Source organism: Vidua macroura, chromosome Z (assembly GCF_024509145.1).
Source record: "Vidua macroura isolate BioBank_ID:100142 chromosome Z, ASM2450914v1, whole genome shotgun sequence".
Lineage (NCBI taxonomy): Eukaryota > Metazoa > Chordata > Aves > Passeriformes > Viduidae > Vidua > Vidua macroura.
In genome coordinates this window covers 53102326-53117495 of record NC_071611.1, presented here as the reverse complement: position 1 = coordinate 53117495, position 15170 = coordinate 53102326, and the positions used below count along the sequence as shown (strand labels likewise).

General features: G+C 41.2%; 1 protein-coding gene across 1 annotated transcript in view; it reads left to right on the top strand.

The window, feature by feature from the left end:
* The window catches only part of LOC128821672 (paralemmin-2-like), a 123633-nt gene that overhangs the window by 35866 nt on the left and 72597 nt on the right, over window positions 1-15170 (top strand). The window contains exon 2 of the mRNA XM_054002859.1: window positions 7464-7544. Within this exon, the coding sequence (XP_053858834.1) occupies window positions 7464-7544 (81 nt within the window). The remainder of the gene's footprint in view (window positions 1-7463; window positions 7545-15170) is intronic.

The following is a 15170-nucleotide window of genomic DNA, read 5'->3' as shown; positions in this document are numbered from 1 at the left end:
TTGAATATAGTTAGTGCTTAATGACAAACACTATGTGCTCTTCCTTGAGCTTCCACTGTGCTTGTACTTACACAGTGATGTGACAGGAGGCAAAGTTAAGTTCCATTTGTTCCTTCCTGGAGGAGCATGACACTGCATCTGTGCAAGATACCTGTCAGAGGATCTGAGACACAAAAATTCACAAAATGCAAGTCTTCAATATGTCCAGACTCAGGATTTGGAAATCTATATAGTTTGCACAGAATTCCTCCACACAGTGCTTACGTCTGTCTGCAAGACTGTTTCTGTCATAGCATAACAATCCCAGGCAGGTATTAGTATTATATATCTTTCTATTAGATTTTGTGCAATTACAGAACGGAGGGACTGTATTTGCCACAAAGAGCTTGCAGTCTAAATAAAGTTTCCTGTCTCTGGTGGCAGACCAGTTGGAAGCTCAGTCAAGATACAGTGAGTTGTGTTGTCTCTGCCATGGACTGAGAGATTAAGAGAGACCACCAAACAAACAGCAGTGATCATTAGGAGTGGTCAAGGATGGAGATGCTTCTCTTGTTAAATGATCTTACAAAAAGTGGATATTTTAATATTTTATATGGTTTTTGAAGCCAACTCCTGATTTGCCAAGCTGTGAGCAAAAACTAAAATATCTTTCTGACCAGACTTTACTGAGGCTTCCAAGTCCTTTCTTCGTTTGAACTATTTGGTCCCTTCCTGTTGGAGACTTGCAGCCAAATGTGGTGTTGCCTTGAGCTATGGGAAATGGATTTTATATAGAACTCTGCAGCTACTATCTCTGCAGGATGACTGGTCCACTAACATTCAGGCCATGATAAACTTCTCTTGAATTTCTTTATAGTGAGGGGTAACTGATTACATATCACATAAGTGCTAATGCACAGAGGAGAGGGATTTCTCAACCTCTCTTCTGTACCAGGGAAATAAATTCCAAGCACTCCTTCTAGACTCTCCCGCCATCCCTGGAAAAGTCTTGGGTATGTCTTTTCTTATTGGACCTTGGGTGTCAGCTTTACTTGCTCTCCTGCAGATCCCTGCAAAGACAAGTGATTCAGTTGTGTGCTACCCAAGCCTGTAATTGTATCCCATTTGGGCTCTGCAGTGGTCCAGTTTTTCAGGTAGCAGCACAACCATTAAGGTGAAAACAGATTTGTGTGGAAGATGTTAGTAGTTGAATGGAGGGTGAGTTTTTTTCTTTAAAAAGTGAAGAAAGGCTTAAAAAGCTAATTTTAGCTTGGTTTGAAACAAATAAAAATAGAAGGTTTAGTTTTCACCTTACTCTGGAAAATTCCTTCACAAGCTGGGTGGGGAGCTGTTGTCCCTTTACTTTTCTCCTTTTCCCTTTACTTTTAGGCCAAAAAAAGAGACACTCTATCACTCTATCAATGCAATACAGAATCTCTGACCACCTTTGCCAGTAGCATATCCAGAAGTTACATGTCCTTGTTCATAAGCTGTCAGACTTAGTTCTGCTAGGGCAAAGGCAGCATCACCTCAGAAACCATGGAGCAGTCTGGTCAGCAAGGGCAGAACCCATTAATCATAATTTATAGAACAAGACAGCTTTTTACTTCCAGATTTATTATGGAGAGATTATAGAGAATGGTTGATATAGTTTAGTGCAAGCATGGAGCAAATATTTTGTTGAATTCTCACAACGTAACATTACACTGTGGCATGAGAGGCAGGTGCTTCAATTTAAGTGGTGCATTGCATCACTTTTGGCCAATGTACTTAAGCATCTTTCACCTTTTGAGCACTTTTCCTAAGGTCTTTCCATATAAAAGGTCAGAGATCTCACTTCTGGATGCCTTCCAGATCGAAGAGAGTCTACAGGCCAAGGTGGTGGTGTACACTCCTTGGAACCTGCTGCTCTGCTGCAAGCTGTCATGGTTTCTATCATGGTTTCAACAGTGCAGCCAGCTTGGAAATGGAGACCTTTGTTTTTTCTACAAGCTCCTGCAGGAAATCAGAGTTTACAAACCATAACAACTTGCTGTGTTTTTCACCTTAATCCAGTTACTGAGTAAAGAGAAACATTTCACATAGACCTGAATTAAATAAGATCCTTCAACAGGGACACCTACAGGGATGTGCACAGCAATGTGTTGAAGACTGCAGAAGATGATGACTATTCACTGACTTTCTTGTCTGAAACCCTGGAGGTGACTAAGCTACCCATTTTAAAAAGACAAAGTTTTAAGGAAGTGTGCTAAGCCTTCTGAGGCAGCGTCAGAGAAGGATCTGACCTTCCTCAAGGAAGAACGATCTGACTTCCCTTAAGGATGTTCATTTGTGCAAAATTATATGTTCTACTATGTCTGGATGGAATAACGGTAGAAGGAAAGAATATAACTTTTGGGAAGGGATGTGCCTGCAATCTTCTCCCTTCTCTAGCTTCATAGAAGGAATTGCTGCAGAGATGCATTTTCAAGTTAACAGAAGAGCAAAACTGACAGAAATGCTCTATGGAAGAAGGAGAAGGAATGGTTTCAAAATCTAATGTTACAGCATAGTAAGGCCTCCTTTATGCAGAGGTTTGCAGAACACCCAGATAAAGACAGAGGAGTTGCACAGGAGTAGTTAAACAGGACCTGCATGTCATCTCTTGTAGATGTCATTCAGTAGAAGAGGCCACATTACTCTGATTGGAGAAGGCAGGCAGGAAGAGACAGGAATCAACCCACATCCCCGAAGCTTCTTCTGTTAGCTGCATGGTTTGGTTTTGGTTTTTTTGGTACGCTCATTGCTGTTTAATAAGCTGTTCAAATGGTTAAAAGTTTTATAAACCTGTCAGGTGTGTGTCAGATAAGCGTGAAATTCCTCTAAACTATACAGGTTTTGCTGTTTCAGATCTCCACAAACCATGAGCATCTGGGCATACAAACCTGCACAAACTACACAGCAGGGCATATGGGTCACTGAGATGACCTTGGAGCTGTGAATTCCCATATACATGTCACAGCAGGGATGCAAATCACAGAAAAATATAGACAGTTTTCTGAAGGGGACAAACCTTTGATGGCACAGCAAAAATTTGCCATGTCTACGTGGATTTTGGTTCTGGAGCCAAGCATCAAGGCGGTGAGATCCAGACTGTGTTTTTCTGTTGCTCTGCCTAGGGTCTCCCCATCTGTACAGCAGACTGACACTGTGTACTCCTCTGCATCCTGCCAGTGGCCTGCAGTCATGAGCATCCTACCTTGAGGATCTCCAGCTAATCTGCTCCTGGAGAGCAGTCAGGCACTTGTCACAGGTTTTGTGTGCTTACCAGTTCCTCCTTACTTGATGTGACCAGATGGTGATGAAAACTGCATTGGGAGTCTCTTTGTATTGCCAGGATCAGGGTGGTCTTTGCCTTTGATGGTGAAGAGAGAAGGCCAGCAGATGAATTTGTTAGGCAATAAGTAGTGTAATGTCCCAGCTGTTCCTATTCACATAGAGAGCATTGAGATGGCTGACCTAAAGGAATGACATAGCAGTAATTCCTCGCGCATACTGCTAAGGTTCAGTGTTGAGGCATGTGATCTTACACCTGTCAGATTAAATAAGCTTTCCAGAAGTAAGCTGGCTGGAGATAAAGCCAGTTCTTTTATGTGTAACAAAGGCAAGATGCCAAGGTCTAGGCTGGGTAGGATTTTTAGCATACCTGGATCACAGCATGCTTTTCTACCAAGCACATGCATGTATCTACTCTCCCAGTCATGATCGAGTTCTTCATTTATGGTCAATGGTGTCTTTGTGTTGTCTGTTGGAGTAATATGATTCCCCTGACAGACTGGAGAGGAAGCAGAAATGGCATGTCCGTCAGCTCCACCAGTCTCTGCGGCAGCCACAGAGTTACCCCCTAAATGAAGAGGGACACTCGTGCCCTCTCAGACCTGTGTGGCTCTTCACAAGGTGCAAATGTATAAGGTCTCCAGAGCTGGTTAAAAAGCAAGAAGAACCCAACACTCCACAGCTGCTTCAGGAAGAAAGGAAAACTTGGCCAGAATGCTGGTTTGTGACCTGGTGTGTTGTCTCATTAGCATCACCAGTTTGGAAGGGTACTGGCAGATAAAAGGTGACAAGTCTCAGACTTTGAATTGCATCATACTGTGCTTGTAAGGAAGGTTCTCTCCCTCTTTCCTTTCTCTGTAAAACCGGGGATGAATGTAGAATTACATTCTTCCTGTATGTAGAAGTTAGGACTCAAAGTAGTTATGACACCAACAAATGCTACATATGTTAGCAGATGTCTGAGCATCAGACAATGTAAGTACCCTTAGCTAATGACTTGGATTGGACAAAAGCTTAAAGAAGGGGGTTTAAGCTAATAATTTTATCTCACAAATGAGAAGTGCTTTTCAGCAGCACAGGATCCCTGCTTTCATCTATCTTTTATAAGGCTTTCTTGTTGCATCCATTATATAGCATGACACAACCAGCCAAAGGATCTATTGTTGTGGTTTCTATTACATCTTTTAGTGACAGTGTTTTTGTGGATGGTGGAATACATACATATATACATGTTTATATATATATATATATATATATATATACGAATGTGTGTGTGCATACAAATTTGTATATAACTATATGCTTATATATATGTAGATGCACTTATCAATCTAGATCACATAGCAGTGAAGATGTATGTCCCTTATGATGGCCTATGGACTGTCAAATGTGGGGTGTTAATGCTTCCATATATGAAATCTAATATTTTTTCATCTGGCCAGCTTGACACAAATGGGCAGAATTATCCTTATTCTAGGAATATTAGGCCATTAACTGGAACAGCTTTTAGAACTACTTTATTCTGGTCCATATCTGACCAGCTATTTGAGGACAAAATAAAAAACAAATTCTGGTTTTCAGACTCCATGTATACTGTTACTATCACAAAATGAAAAATAAAGGCAAGAGATGTCCCTGAATAATATTGGGGTTTTAACCCCATAACCGTCTAATGCCCTATTCACTTCAGGAATGGGAAGGGCTAATGCACATTGGAGGATAAGAGTGATGATGTACAGAAGATAGTTCTATATCAGAAGGATTTTTAAAGATGCACACAAACTCCGTATGCCTCTATGTGCATAAATGAAAACTGTCTTCTGTGTGCGGAGACCAGTGAGATGTCAAGATGGGCACTGTGACGTTTTAGTTACTGGAAATTTTGATTTTCCTACTCTATAACAACTTCAGCAGACCTGTTGGAGCAAGAGGAGAGCCAACAGGATGATTAGAGGAAGGGAGTACCTCTCCTAGGAAAAGGCTGAGAGAATTGAGATTGCTCAGCTTGAAAAAGAGAAGGGGTGACCTGATTGTAGGGTACCTGAAGGGACCCTACAAGACACCCAGAGAGGGATTTTTGACAAGAGCATGTAGAGACAGGACAAGGGGGAATGTCTTCAAACTGAAAGAAAGTAGCTTTAGATTAGATGTTAGGAAGAAATTCTTTACTGTGGGGGTAGTGAGGTACTAGAACAGGTTGCCTGAAAGTTTTGGATGCCCTGGGAATGTTCAAGGTCAGGCTGCACGGGGCCCTGAGCAACCTGTTCTGTTGAAAGGTGACCCTGTCCTTTGCAGGTTGGTTGGAATAAGATGGTCTTTTAGGTCCCTTCCAACTCAGACCATTCCATGATTCTAGGATTCTATTCTATGAGGATATATTTGTTCAGCAGTAGTCATACATATTGCAGACAATGGGGACTGTGTGTGTAAATGTAGATAAACATGAATAATCAGCATGTAAGAGTGTTCAAAACATTACAGAACTGCTTGACGTATGCAACTTTTAGCTACTTTGCTTCTTCTAGGTTCACTACTCCAGCCTTTTCATCACCATTCTAACATCTAGCTCTTCATCAGAAGTGGTCCAAGCAGTTTTCTACTTCCATGTTTTGTTTTGTTTTTAGTGAGCTTGACATTAACTAATGATTTTTTTAAAGTTCCCTGATCTTCCTTGTAAATTGTAAATTTAATGTTTTCCTCCCATAATGCCTTCTTTGATGTCCAACATAAGGATGATTAATTCTGCACAGGCAGAATCTTATCATATACTCTTAAGGATGAGGCATGAAAGTTTGAAATCCCTGGAAAGCAGAGAATTCCCAGAGTATCAGTAGGGCACCTAGAAATAGGTAAGAAAAACTATTTTTTGGGTGTAAGCAATCCCCAAACGTCTTCAAACCCAACCTTACAGCTACTGAATAATTTAAATAGCAAAAAAAAAATTGTTTTGCAGATAAAAAATAAAAACCAGTGTTCCAGTGAAAACAGAGCCTGACTGTCTTCATTTATTACTCAGTATTTCTGTCTTGGCTACAAAATCTAAAATGAGAGGGAACCTGGTCCATGATGGGGATGGATGGATGGATGGATGGACGGACGGATGGATGGACGGACAGACAGATGGATGGATGGATGGATGGATGGATGGATGGATGGATGGATGGATGGATGGATGGATGAATGAGGAGAAGTGCTCCCAAGAAGGTGCAGAAGGCTGACAAAGGCAAACAGCTTACCTGCTTAAGAGGAAGGTGTTGCGGGGGTAAAAGCAGGCATTCTCCTTTTGAAACACCTGAGAGAGTCTGCTGCCTGCTGAAGGGAGCAGCCTGGGCACAGACAAGCGGCAATGAACAGGGTTATAACAACTCAGCTGTGGAAAGGATTGTGCTGTCCTTGGCACCACTTGGCCACTCCAGCTTCAGGGATCTGGTAAGGGCCAGCTGCTGGCATATGCTGGTGACTTAAATGTTTAACACAGATAGCTGGAGGTTACCAATCCCATTTACTTTGTATGTACATCCCATGCAATCTTGCTAAAACATCTTCCCCCCATTGAGACCAGGGAAAGCCTTACCACCAACCCTGCTGGGGAAAAAAGAGATCTGCAGACTACTCTCTTCCTCCATCATTCCACCCCTGCTTTTGTGACACCTTGCTGTCATGGTTGCACCACACAATCCATGGTTTTGGCCCCAGCATCTCAAATGCAAAATCACATCTTTGTCCCTTTAACTTCTCTCTCTGCTATTATGCCTGTTTTCTCCCCTCCTCTGGGACTGTGCACTGTTGCTGCTCCGGCTGCTGGGAGCAACCGAGGAGAATTTCTCCTACTGGCAAGTCACCAGCCAGTCTGGGGCTGGCATCTTCCCAGGATACTGCTGTTTGCATACCAGCAGGCAGAGGAGCAGGTGAAATGGGACTGGTGACATCTGTACAGATGTGTTTGACTGCTTACATGCTGTTACGAATCTGCTACCCTTAAAGCCTCCATTTCTCTGATGAGATCTCTCTCTCTCTCTCTCTCTCTCTCTCTCTCTCTCTCTCTCTCTCTCTCTCTCTCTCTCTCTCTCTCTCTCTCTCTCTCTCCTCTCTCTCTCTCTCTCTCTTTCTCTCTCTTCCCCATCTCTCCCTCTCTCTCTCTCTCTTTCTCTCAAAATTTTTTTTCCAAGGAGAAAAGGAAAAGGCAGACAGAAATAGAAGGCAAGAGACAACAGCTTGAGGACCAGATACTTCAGCTGCAGCATTTCAAGGTAAGGGACTGATGCCAGAAATGATGGATTGACTAAATCTATTCATTATTAGACATGCAGATCACACATCTGAAACCTGGGAAAAGCCCACTCTGACATGAAGCAGCTTTCACTGCTGGAGCCTATCTCTTGCAGTGATCATGTCCTGCCTGCTTTTCATTCCATGTGTTTCATGCACAGGACCATGTTTAAATGGTTTAGGAGCATGGAGCAGGAGGGTGTGAGTGCAGGTAGCAGAGCAGTGTTGTTATTATTAAATGCTGTTATGTATTATACATAATGATGAGACACCAATTGCTGTGGCTTGGGTGTGCACTGCATGGCTTCAGCCAGCACCTTCTGCCTGCAGAGCTGCATTGGATTTCTCTGGTGCCTGTCATTAGGTTTTGTGTGTGTGCATTGCAGAAGGAGTGTTAGTTAGCATGCATCTGTGTATGTATGTAAAGATTTCATTGTAGGATGAAGTTATTAGGTGTGCATGGCATAATAAAATGGGCATGTATGTACATGCAGGGAAGGTGTTGATGCATATGTATGTGTCTATATGGAGAGGCGCCTTGATATTTAACAGGGTGCTGAGCAATCCCAGTCCCTGTTGGTCTCCATGACAGCTGCAGATAACATCATTTGAAAGCCATCCTTGCTGTTTCTATTGCTTATCCCTCCTGTCAGGAGCATATTTGTGCTCCTGACACAAAGCAAAGATAAGAACAAAAACATACATGTGATCTTTTTGTAACCGGTGAGAATTTGTGGGTCAGATCTTGCTATATTAGTTCAGTAGGGGAGCCTGAGAAATTTCAGTGATTAAAATATCTGAGAAAGATGATTAGAACTGGACAGTTTATCCTCACAGCAAGTGAGCTGAGCTGTGTTTTTAAAATTAAGATATTTTTAGGTTACTTGTGGAATAAGTGCTTGTGTGTGTTTGAACAGTGCACCTGCATCAGGAGATGATGTGCAGAATATCTCTGTGCACACATGCACTAGTAGACCACACTGCAAGTTATGCTACAGGCAGGATCTTTCTCCTGCCTCTCCAAGATCCTGCAATCATGTTCTGAAAATTATTCCTCTTTTTCTGGTAAACAAACACAATGCAGTTAAATCCAAGTAATTGATATCAGCCTACACAAATGCCCCAATCAAGTTTACCATCCAGTCTGTGGATGTCAAACATTGGTGTTTCCAGTCAAAGATGTGATTGCATTTCTCTGGGGCAACAGGAATTGCCATTTTGTTCAGGCTCCATTGAGTACAGGCAGGGGAGAATTTCTTCTGACAACTATAGGGTGCTGCAGCAGAGCAGTAAGGTACTGTTTCAGTACCTTCATGATGCTTATTTTTTTCCTTTTTGCTACCACGCTGATGACTCCTTTTAGCATGTTAACTGTTTCCAAGCTAACTGCATTATGATTCTTTGTGAAATTCTTTAAGTAGAGCCTTTTGGATAGATTGTTCTGTCAATTTTCTGCTTCATCTGTTTTACTTTGATATAGCTGTTGCTATGTTTTATCATCATCCATAGGAAAAGTAAAACCCCTTAAGGTGGTGCAGTGGGATCAGCCCCTCAGCTGATGTAGACTGGCTATGCTATGTTGATTGCCACTAGAGGAGGTTCAGTTTTGCTGCACGGATTTTTTCAGAGGCACACATGAAAAATAGCTGTGTCCTTTTATTTTTTAACCTACAGGCTGGAGCAACAGCAGTAATCATGCAGGAAGCTAATGGGAGATCAGGGCATAGAAATTTAATGGCAGAGACATTTAAAATGGCAGCTTTTTCAGCTAAAATCACAGCCAGACTTAAGGTCTGTAATGCTGTGTGCGAGGATGAGCATCAGGATATGATAAAATCTTCACTACCTCTCCATTCAGTGTCATCACTTGTCACCAGAGGAAAACTGTGCTGCTTTTACAGGAGTGGTCATGGTGACTGCTGGTGTATGAACTGCCTATACCACCAAGCAACTGTCTGCTGAGAGACCTGAATGAGGTGATAGCAGAAGTCTAAGTGAGGTTGCAGATTTCATCCCCATTGCTGCTAGAACCCTCCTAGTGCTCTCCCTCACCTCACCCTGCTTGTCCTCAGCCTTTCCAAGTTAGGGGCTCCAAGTGTGATATGAATAGAATCCCTCAGTCTGATATAGCTCCCCAGTCTGACACGCCAGACCAAAATAAGTGCATCTATTTTCCCTCGGAGTGCTAAGTAGAACATGATTAATTTCCTGAATTAAGTGAGTTTCATCTAATTATGTGCAAGGCATACATCCAGCTTAAAAGACCAGACTTTCCTGGGAGGCCCTTGTATTTACTCAAAATGCTGTGGGGCTGTCAATGTCCATATAGAGTGTAAGGATTTCATATCAGTGTTCATTAAAATCTGCTGTGAAGAAACCTTTGAAAATGAAATCTGGGTTAATCCTTTGTCTGCAGTATCTGAGTTGATCCCACAAGCATAACAGCTTGAATTCAAACAAAGACATTCATGCCAGTATTCAATGGGTTTGCTTCATTTTTGTGTAATATCAGAGTAATTTTCTTTTTAAAATGCACTGTGTAAAATAGCGTGTTTGGTTACCTAATAAATGTTCTGGAAGCTACAGGGTTTCTTTTAATTCCAGAAGATTTTATTCACCTTGGAAAAATATCTAATAGAAATAATCCATTGCAAATATTTATGCTGATTACCTGCAGTTTTCAAGTTGCTGATGCCAATTAGACCCCTGACAAAATTACTTTACTACCAGTTCATTCATTTTTCCCTTTTTACATCTGGCTGAAAATAAGGCAGCAGCATGTGCTGTCCCACTGCTTTAGGCAGAGCAACCCTGCAAACACTGGATCTAGTAAAAGTCAGCACTGAATATAAACAAGGCTTTGGCAACACATTTTACAAAGGCTCCTGAGTATGAGGCCAGTGCTGAGGACATCAGAATGAAAGTGTAGCTCAGCTATTAATGGTCTATGTGAGATTCAGAGTTAATCAAGTGAAACCATTCAAATGTGAAAATCTGGAGTAGGAGAGAGTCTAGGGATGTGTAGGCTCTAAAAGCTGAATTCCCTTTTGCTGACCGTGAAACCATAACATCTCTTCTGTGAATCACTGCAAAGTAAGGATATCAGTGGGTACAGACTGACTGTGTAGTACCTTGGGGCCATTGGGGTTCTCTGTTGAAGGCAGGAGGTGTATTTGTCTACATTACATTCAGATGCCTTCATTGGAAAGGTCCTAGGTGTTGGAACAGGTATAAAGATGCTTTGAAGCCCCATATTTTGAGATTGAGCATGCTCTTTTGCTCTAATAAGAGTCAATTTGCAACAGCTCTCCTAACCTCATATCTACTCCAGTCCTTAATATGAAAAAATATTTTTTATTCTATATAACACAAGACTGGCAGAGAGAGTTGTAATTTTGTTGTTATTGTTTAACAATAGATAGAGTTTAAACTTCATGCCTCAGTAGCTTCTTGTCCATACGCCTACGAAAGGGGCGTCCTTGTCTATGGGAACTGGAGGTGTTACCAGCTTCTATCGTTTAAAATTGGAGAAGTAGTCAAAATTCACCTACACCAAACATACTTTGTGCAGTATCCATCAAAATTATTTGGTTTCTGGAGAAAGATTGAAATTTATTTTGATTGATTAGTTGAACTGGGGAATACAACCTACAAGCAACAACTCATTGTTTTAAGAACTTGTTCAGCTAGGCAGCAGTTGGGCAGACCTGTTTTAACAGAGATGTTTACTATTTTGAATAAACTCCAGAATAGCAATATTTCTTCCCAAATCTGACTGCCTCTGTAGTTAGTTGAATAGAATTTCTGTTATTGTTTACTGTAGCTCTGTTTGGTAGCCAATGGTAATAAAATAAACAGAATAAACAAAACCTCCTCATTGAATGAAAAATTACTTCTATGCTGTTACTTTAAGTATTACAATTACAATAAATCCATTTTCCACAGTTATATTAGTTCTGGAGTGGTATAAATATTAGGGACCTATTTCTTTTAATATCTGCTTCTTAAAGACTGCAGTTCATGAGCACAATCTAAAGCATAATTACATCTTTATTCTCAAGAAGAGGAAAGCCTTTTCACATTCTTATAGAGATTTTGTTAGGGTATGGTTTTAGCTGGAACTATCTTATCTATAAATAAATTTTAATTTTATAGTTCCAGTAATATCGCTGTCCCAAATTTAATCTATTCTTAAAAGAATTGCTGTCAGAAAATATAAATAGATATGTCTGTCTCTCTCTCAGTGTATGTACAATATGTGGGAAAAAAAGATAACTTTTGCAAATGAAGGAACTTTGTTATTTCTTTATAGCGAATCCCTTTATGATTTTCAAATAAATTAATCCTTCAACCAAATGGCAACACAGCCAAGCAGACAAAAAATGTTTGATGGTGTCATATAGTCTCCATTCCCTACACAGTCAGTGCAATATTCTTCAAAACCGCGTTCAGAGATAAGGATGTCATGTAGAACAGTGTTAAATGCCTTGCACAAGCCCAGGAAGATGGCATCTGTTGCTCTTCTCTTATCCACCAATGATTTATGGCTTCATCATAGAAGGCCACCAAATCTGTCAGGTATGATTTGCCCTTAATGAGGCCATGTTAGCTGTCAACAATCATCTTATTTTTTATGTGGCTTAGCATAATTTCCAGAAGGATCCTGCTCCATGATTTTGCCAGACACTGAGGTAGATGGGACTGATTGGCCTGTCATTGCACAGGTCTTCCTTTTTTTCCTTTTTAAAGGCAAAGGATATCTTCCCACTTTTCCAGGCACTGGCAACTACCAGTCTTCCATAATTTCTCAAGTAAAATTAATAACAACTTAGCTCCTCTTCAACCAGCTCTCTCATCAGGTCCCATGGACTTGGCCACCTTCAAGTTCCTTAGATGGTCTTGAACTTGATGTTCTACTACAGTGAGTGGTTCTACATTCTCCCAGTCCTTGCCTTTGCCTTCTGCATCTCAGGCAGTCTGTTTGGAGCACTTGCTGGTGAAGGCTGAGGCAAAAAAGTCATTAAGTACTTCAGCCTTCTCCATGTCCCAGGTAACCATGTCTCCTTTTTCTTTCTGGAGAGACTGAATATTTTCCCTAGTCTTCCATTTATCACCAGCATATCTCTAGAAGCTTTTTTTGTTGCCTCTGATGTCTCTGGCCATATTTAAGCCCATCAGGGCTTTAGCTTTCCTGACCTGATCCCCGGCTGCTTGAACAATCCCTTTGTATTCCTCACCTTGAGGAATTGCTTTCACTTATCCTTGGTTTCACCTTCCATAGGCTTTCTTTTCATGTTTTAGTTTGTCCAGGAGATCCTTGTTCATCCACACAGACCTCCTGGTATATTTGACAGGCTTCCTCTTTGCAGGGATAATCACTCCTCAGCTTGGAGAAGGTGATCCTTGAATACCAACCAGCTTTTCTGGGCACATCTTCCCTGCAGGGTTGTATCCTATGGTACGTCCCTGAGGACGCTAAAGTCCACTCTCCTGAAGTTCAGGGTAGTGAGCTTTCTGTGCACCTTCCTTGCTGCCCTAAGGATCTCAAACACCATTTTGTGGTCCTTGCAGTCCAAGCTGCCCTTGAGCTTCACATTTCCCACCAGCCCCTCCTTGCTGGTGAGCACAAGACCCAGCATAGCACCTCCTCTCCTTGGCTCCTCTATCACTTAAAGAAGGAAATTATCATCACAGCATTCCAGGAATCTCCTGGATTGGTTATACCCTGCTGTTGTCCCTCCAAAAGGTGTTGGGGTCATTGAAGTCCCCCATGAAGAACAGGGCTTGTGAGCATAAAATCATTTTTAACTGTCTGTAAAGAACCTCATCAGCACTTTTGGGACATAGAGAGGTTAAGAGCTAATTCAGAGAGAAATTTCCATTTTGAGAGCACAGGGCACACAGACCCCTCTTTGTCCCAATTCTGTGTACTAGCACCTTTGGGCTGATGCCCAGCTTATCCTGAGAAGTTTGTCTCCTGCCAGGATTTAAACTGAGAATCAAGAGGCTCTCTTCCAGATCATAAAACTAAGTAACTATCCCCAGTTAAAATATTTCAGTAATAAGAAAACAGAATAATAAAAAAAAAATAGAATTGTTTATCCAGGCCAGCTACACAAACTGTTTACCACAGAGAGATGAGAGATTTAGTCCTTTAACTTGTGTTCCTTATCTGCTTGCATGTCATTGAAACACAGATGTAATCATTCTGGTATGATCCCTCTATGAGTTATGCTTTTATTTAGGAAAAATACTCTGTGTAAAGTTGTGCTTTGAACTGGGGCAGAGTTCTCTTGGGATGATCATGTAAATAAACATGCCATACAGGCAGGACTTCCTTGAAACACATTGAAATTAGCAGTTCGGTTTCAAGCAGTAACAAGGTCCTTTGAGCACCTCATGGCTACTCCAGCAGATTCTGTCTTAGCCAGACTATGTCAAGGTAGCTCCCTGCAACCTCAGCCCCTCCTGATGGCCCTGAAACATGTTCAAAAACAAATTCACAACACATGAATCTACCTTTTTAAAATAATGAATATAAGGAATTTTAAGACTAGAAAAGAAAGGAGTCTCTGAAATATAACTTTTCTGTTTGCCTTTTTTGACTGATGTGTGTATGTGTGAAGGAGTAATAAACTGAAGCCAAGGAGAGACTTAATGTAGAGGGAAGATATTATTTTGGGAGATAATAATGAAAAACAACTGTGGCTCTGTAGAAATGATAACTTGCAAAGCTTATTTGTTTTGAGGGGAGAGGTTTGACAATTTTTGAAATCTCAGATTGTTAACTATTCTAAAAAGGTTTATCTTTTTATTAATTTTTACTTCTCTCACAGCTACACTTTACTTCTTTTGTAAACATGAAGTACCCACAGGGAAAACCAAAGCATACCTAAATTTCTGGCACCAGGAGGTAAAACTGTGGTCCCTCTTTTCATGTGTGTATCTTTAAGAGGGGGGTCTTAATCACTCTTCAGTCCAACCACATTTCAGATAGTTTGCCAGTGTTTTTTATTCTAGTTCCAAAATTCCCTGGGAATCAGATATGTTCTCATGGAGTTAAAAAGCAATTTATGTGCCAACAGGAGCAGGTTTATCCCATGCAAATCTTCATCCCAATATACTTGGGTTCTTCACAGGACAGAATCCTATGACACACCCCCAGGACACTTGCTCCCAAGTTGGGCCACGTGGGACCTCATTGTAGCAGTCTCTTTTGCAAGCTGTGTCCCTGATGATACCTGCCTGCTGGGGCAGCCCAGTCTCCTCATCCCTCCCCTCACCTCTGCTGCAGCCACTGGCACTTGTTTATAATTTATTCTCATTATGGTGCTTAACCTTGCCACAAGTGAAATATTAAACAATTGAACAGACACATCATTACCATCCTGCAATGAAAAAGTCTGAAATTTTACATAGACTTCCTAAAGAGAGACACAGAAAAATAAACCCTAACTCTCCAACATAAAACACAACTCTCTGGAAGGGGTATCTTCCTGTTACTTCAAGCAGAACTTTCTGATAGATCGGATGTTTAGAAAATATATGTAGAAAAGAAGCTATGTTTGACTTAACTGTCATCTTAGTGTTCATTGTGTTTCATCTCA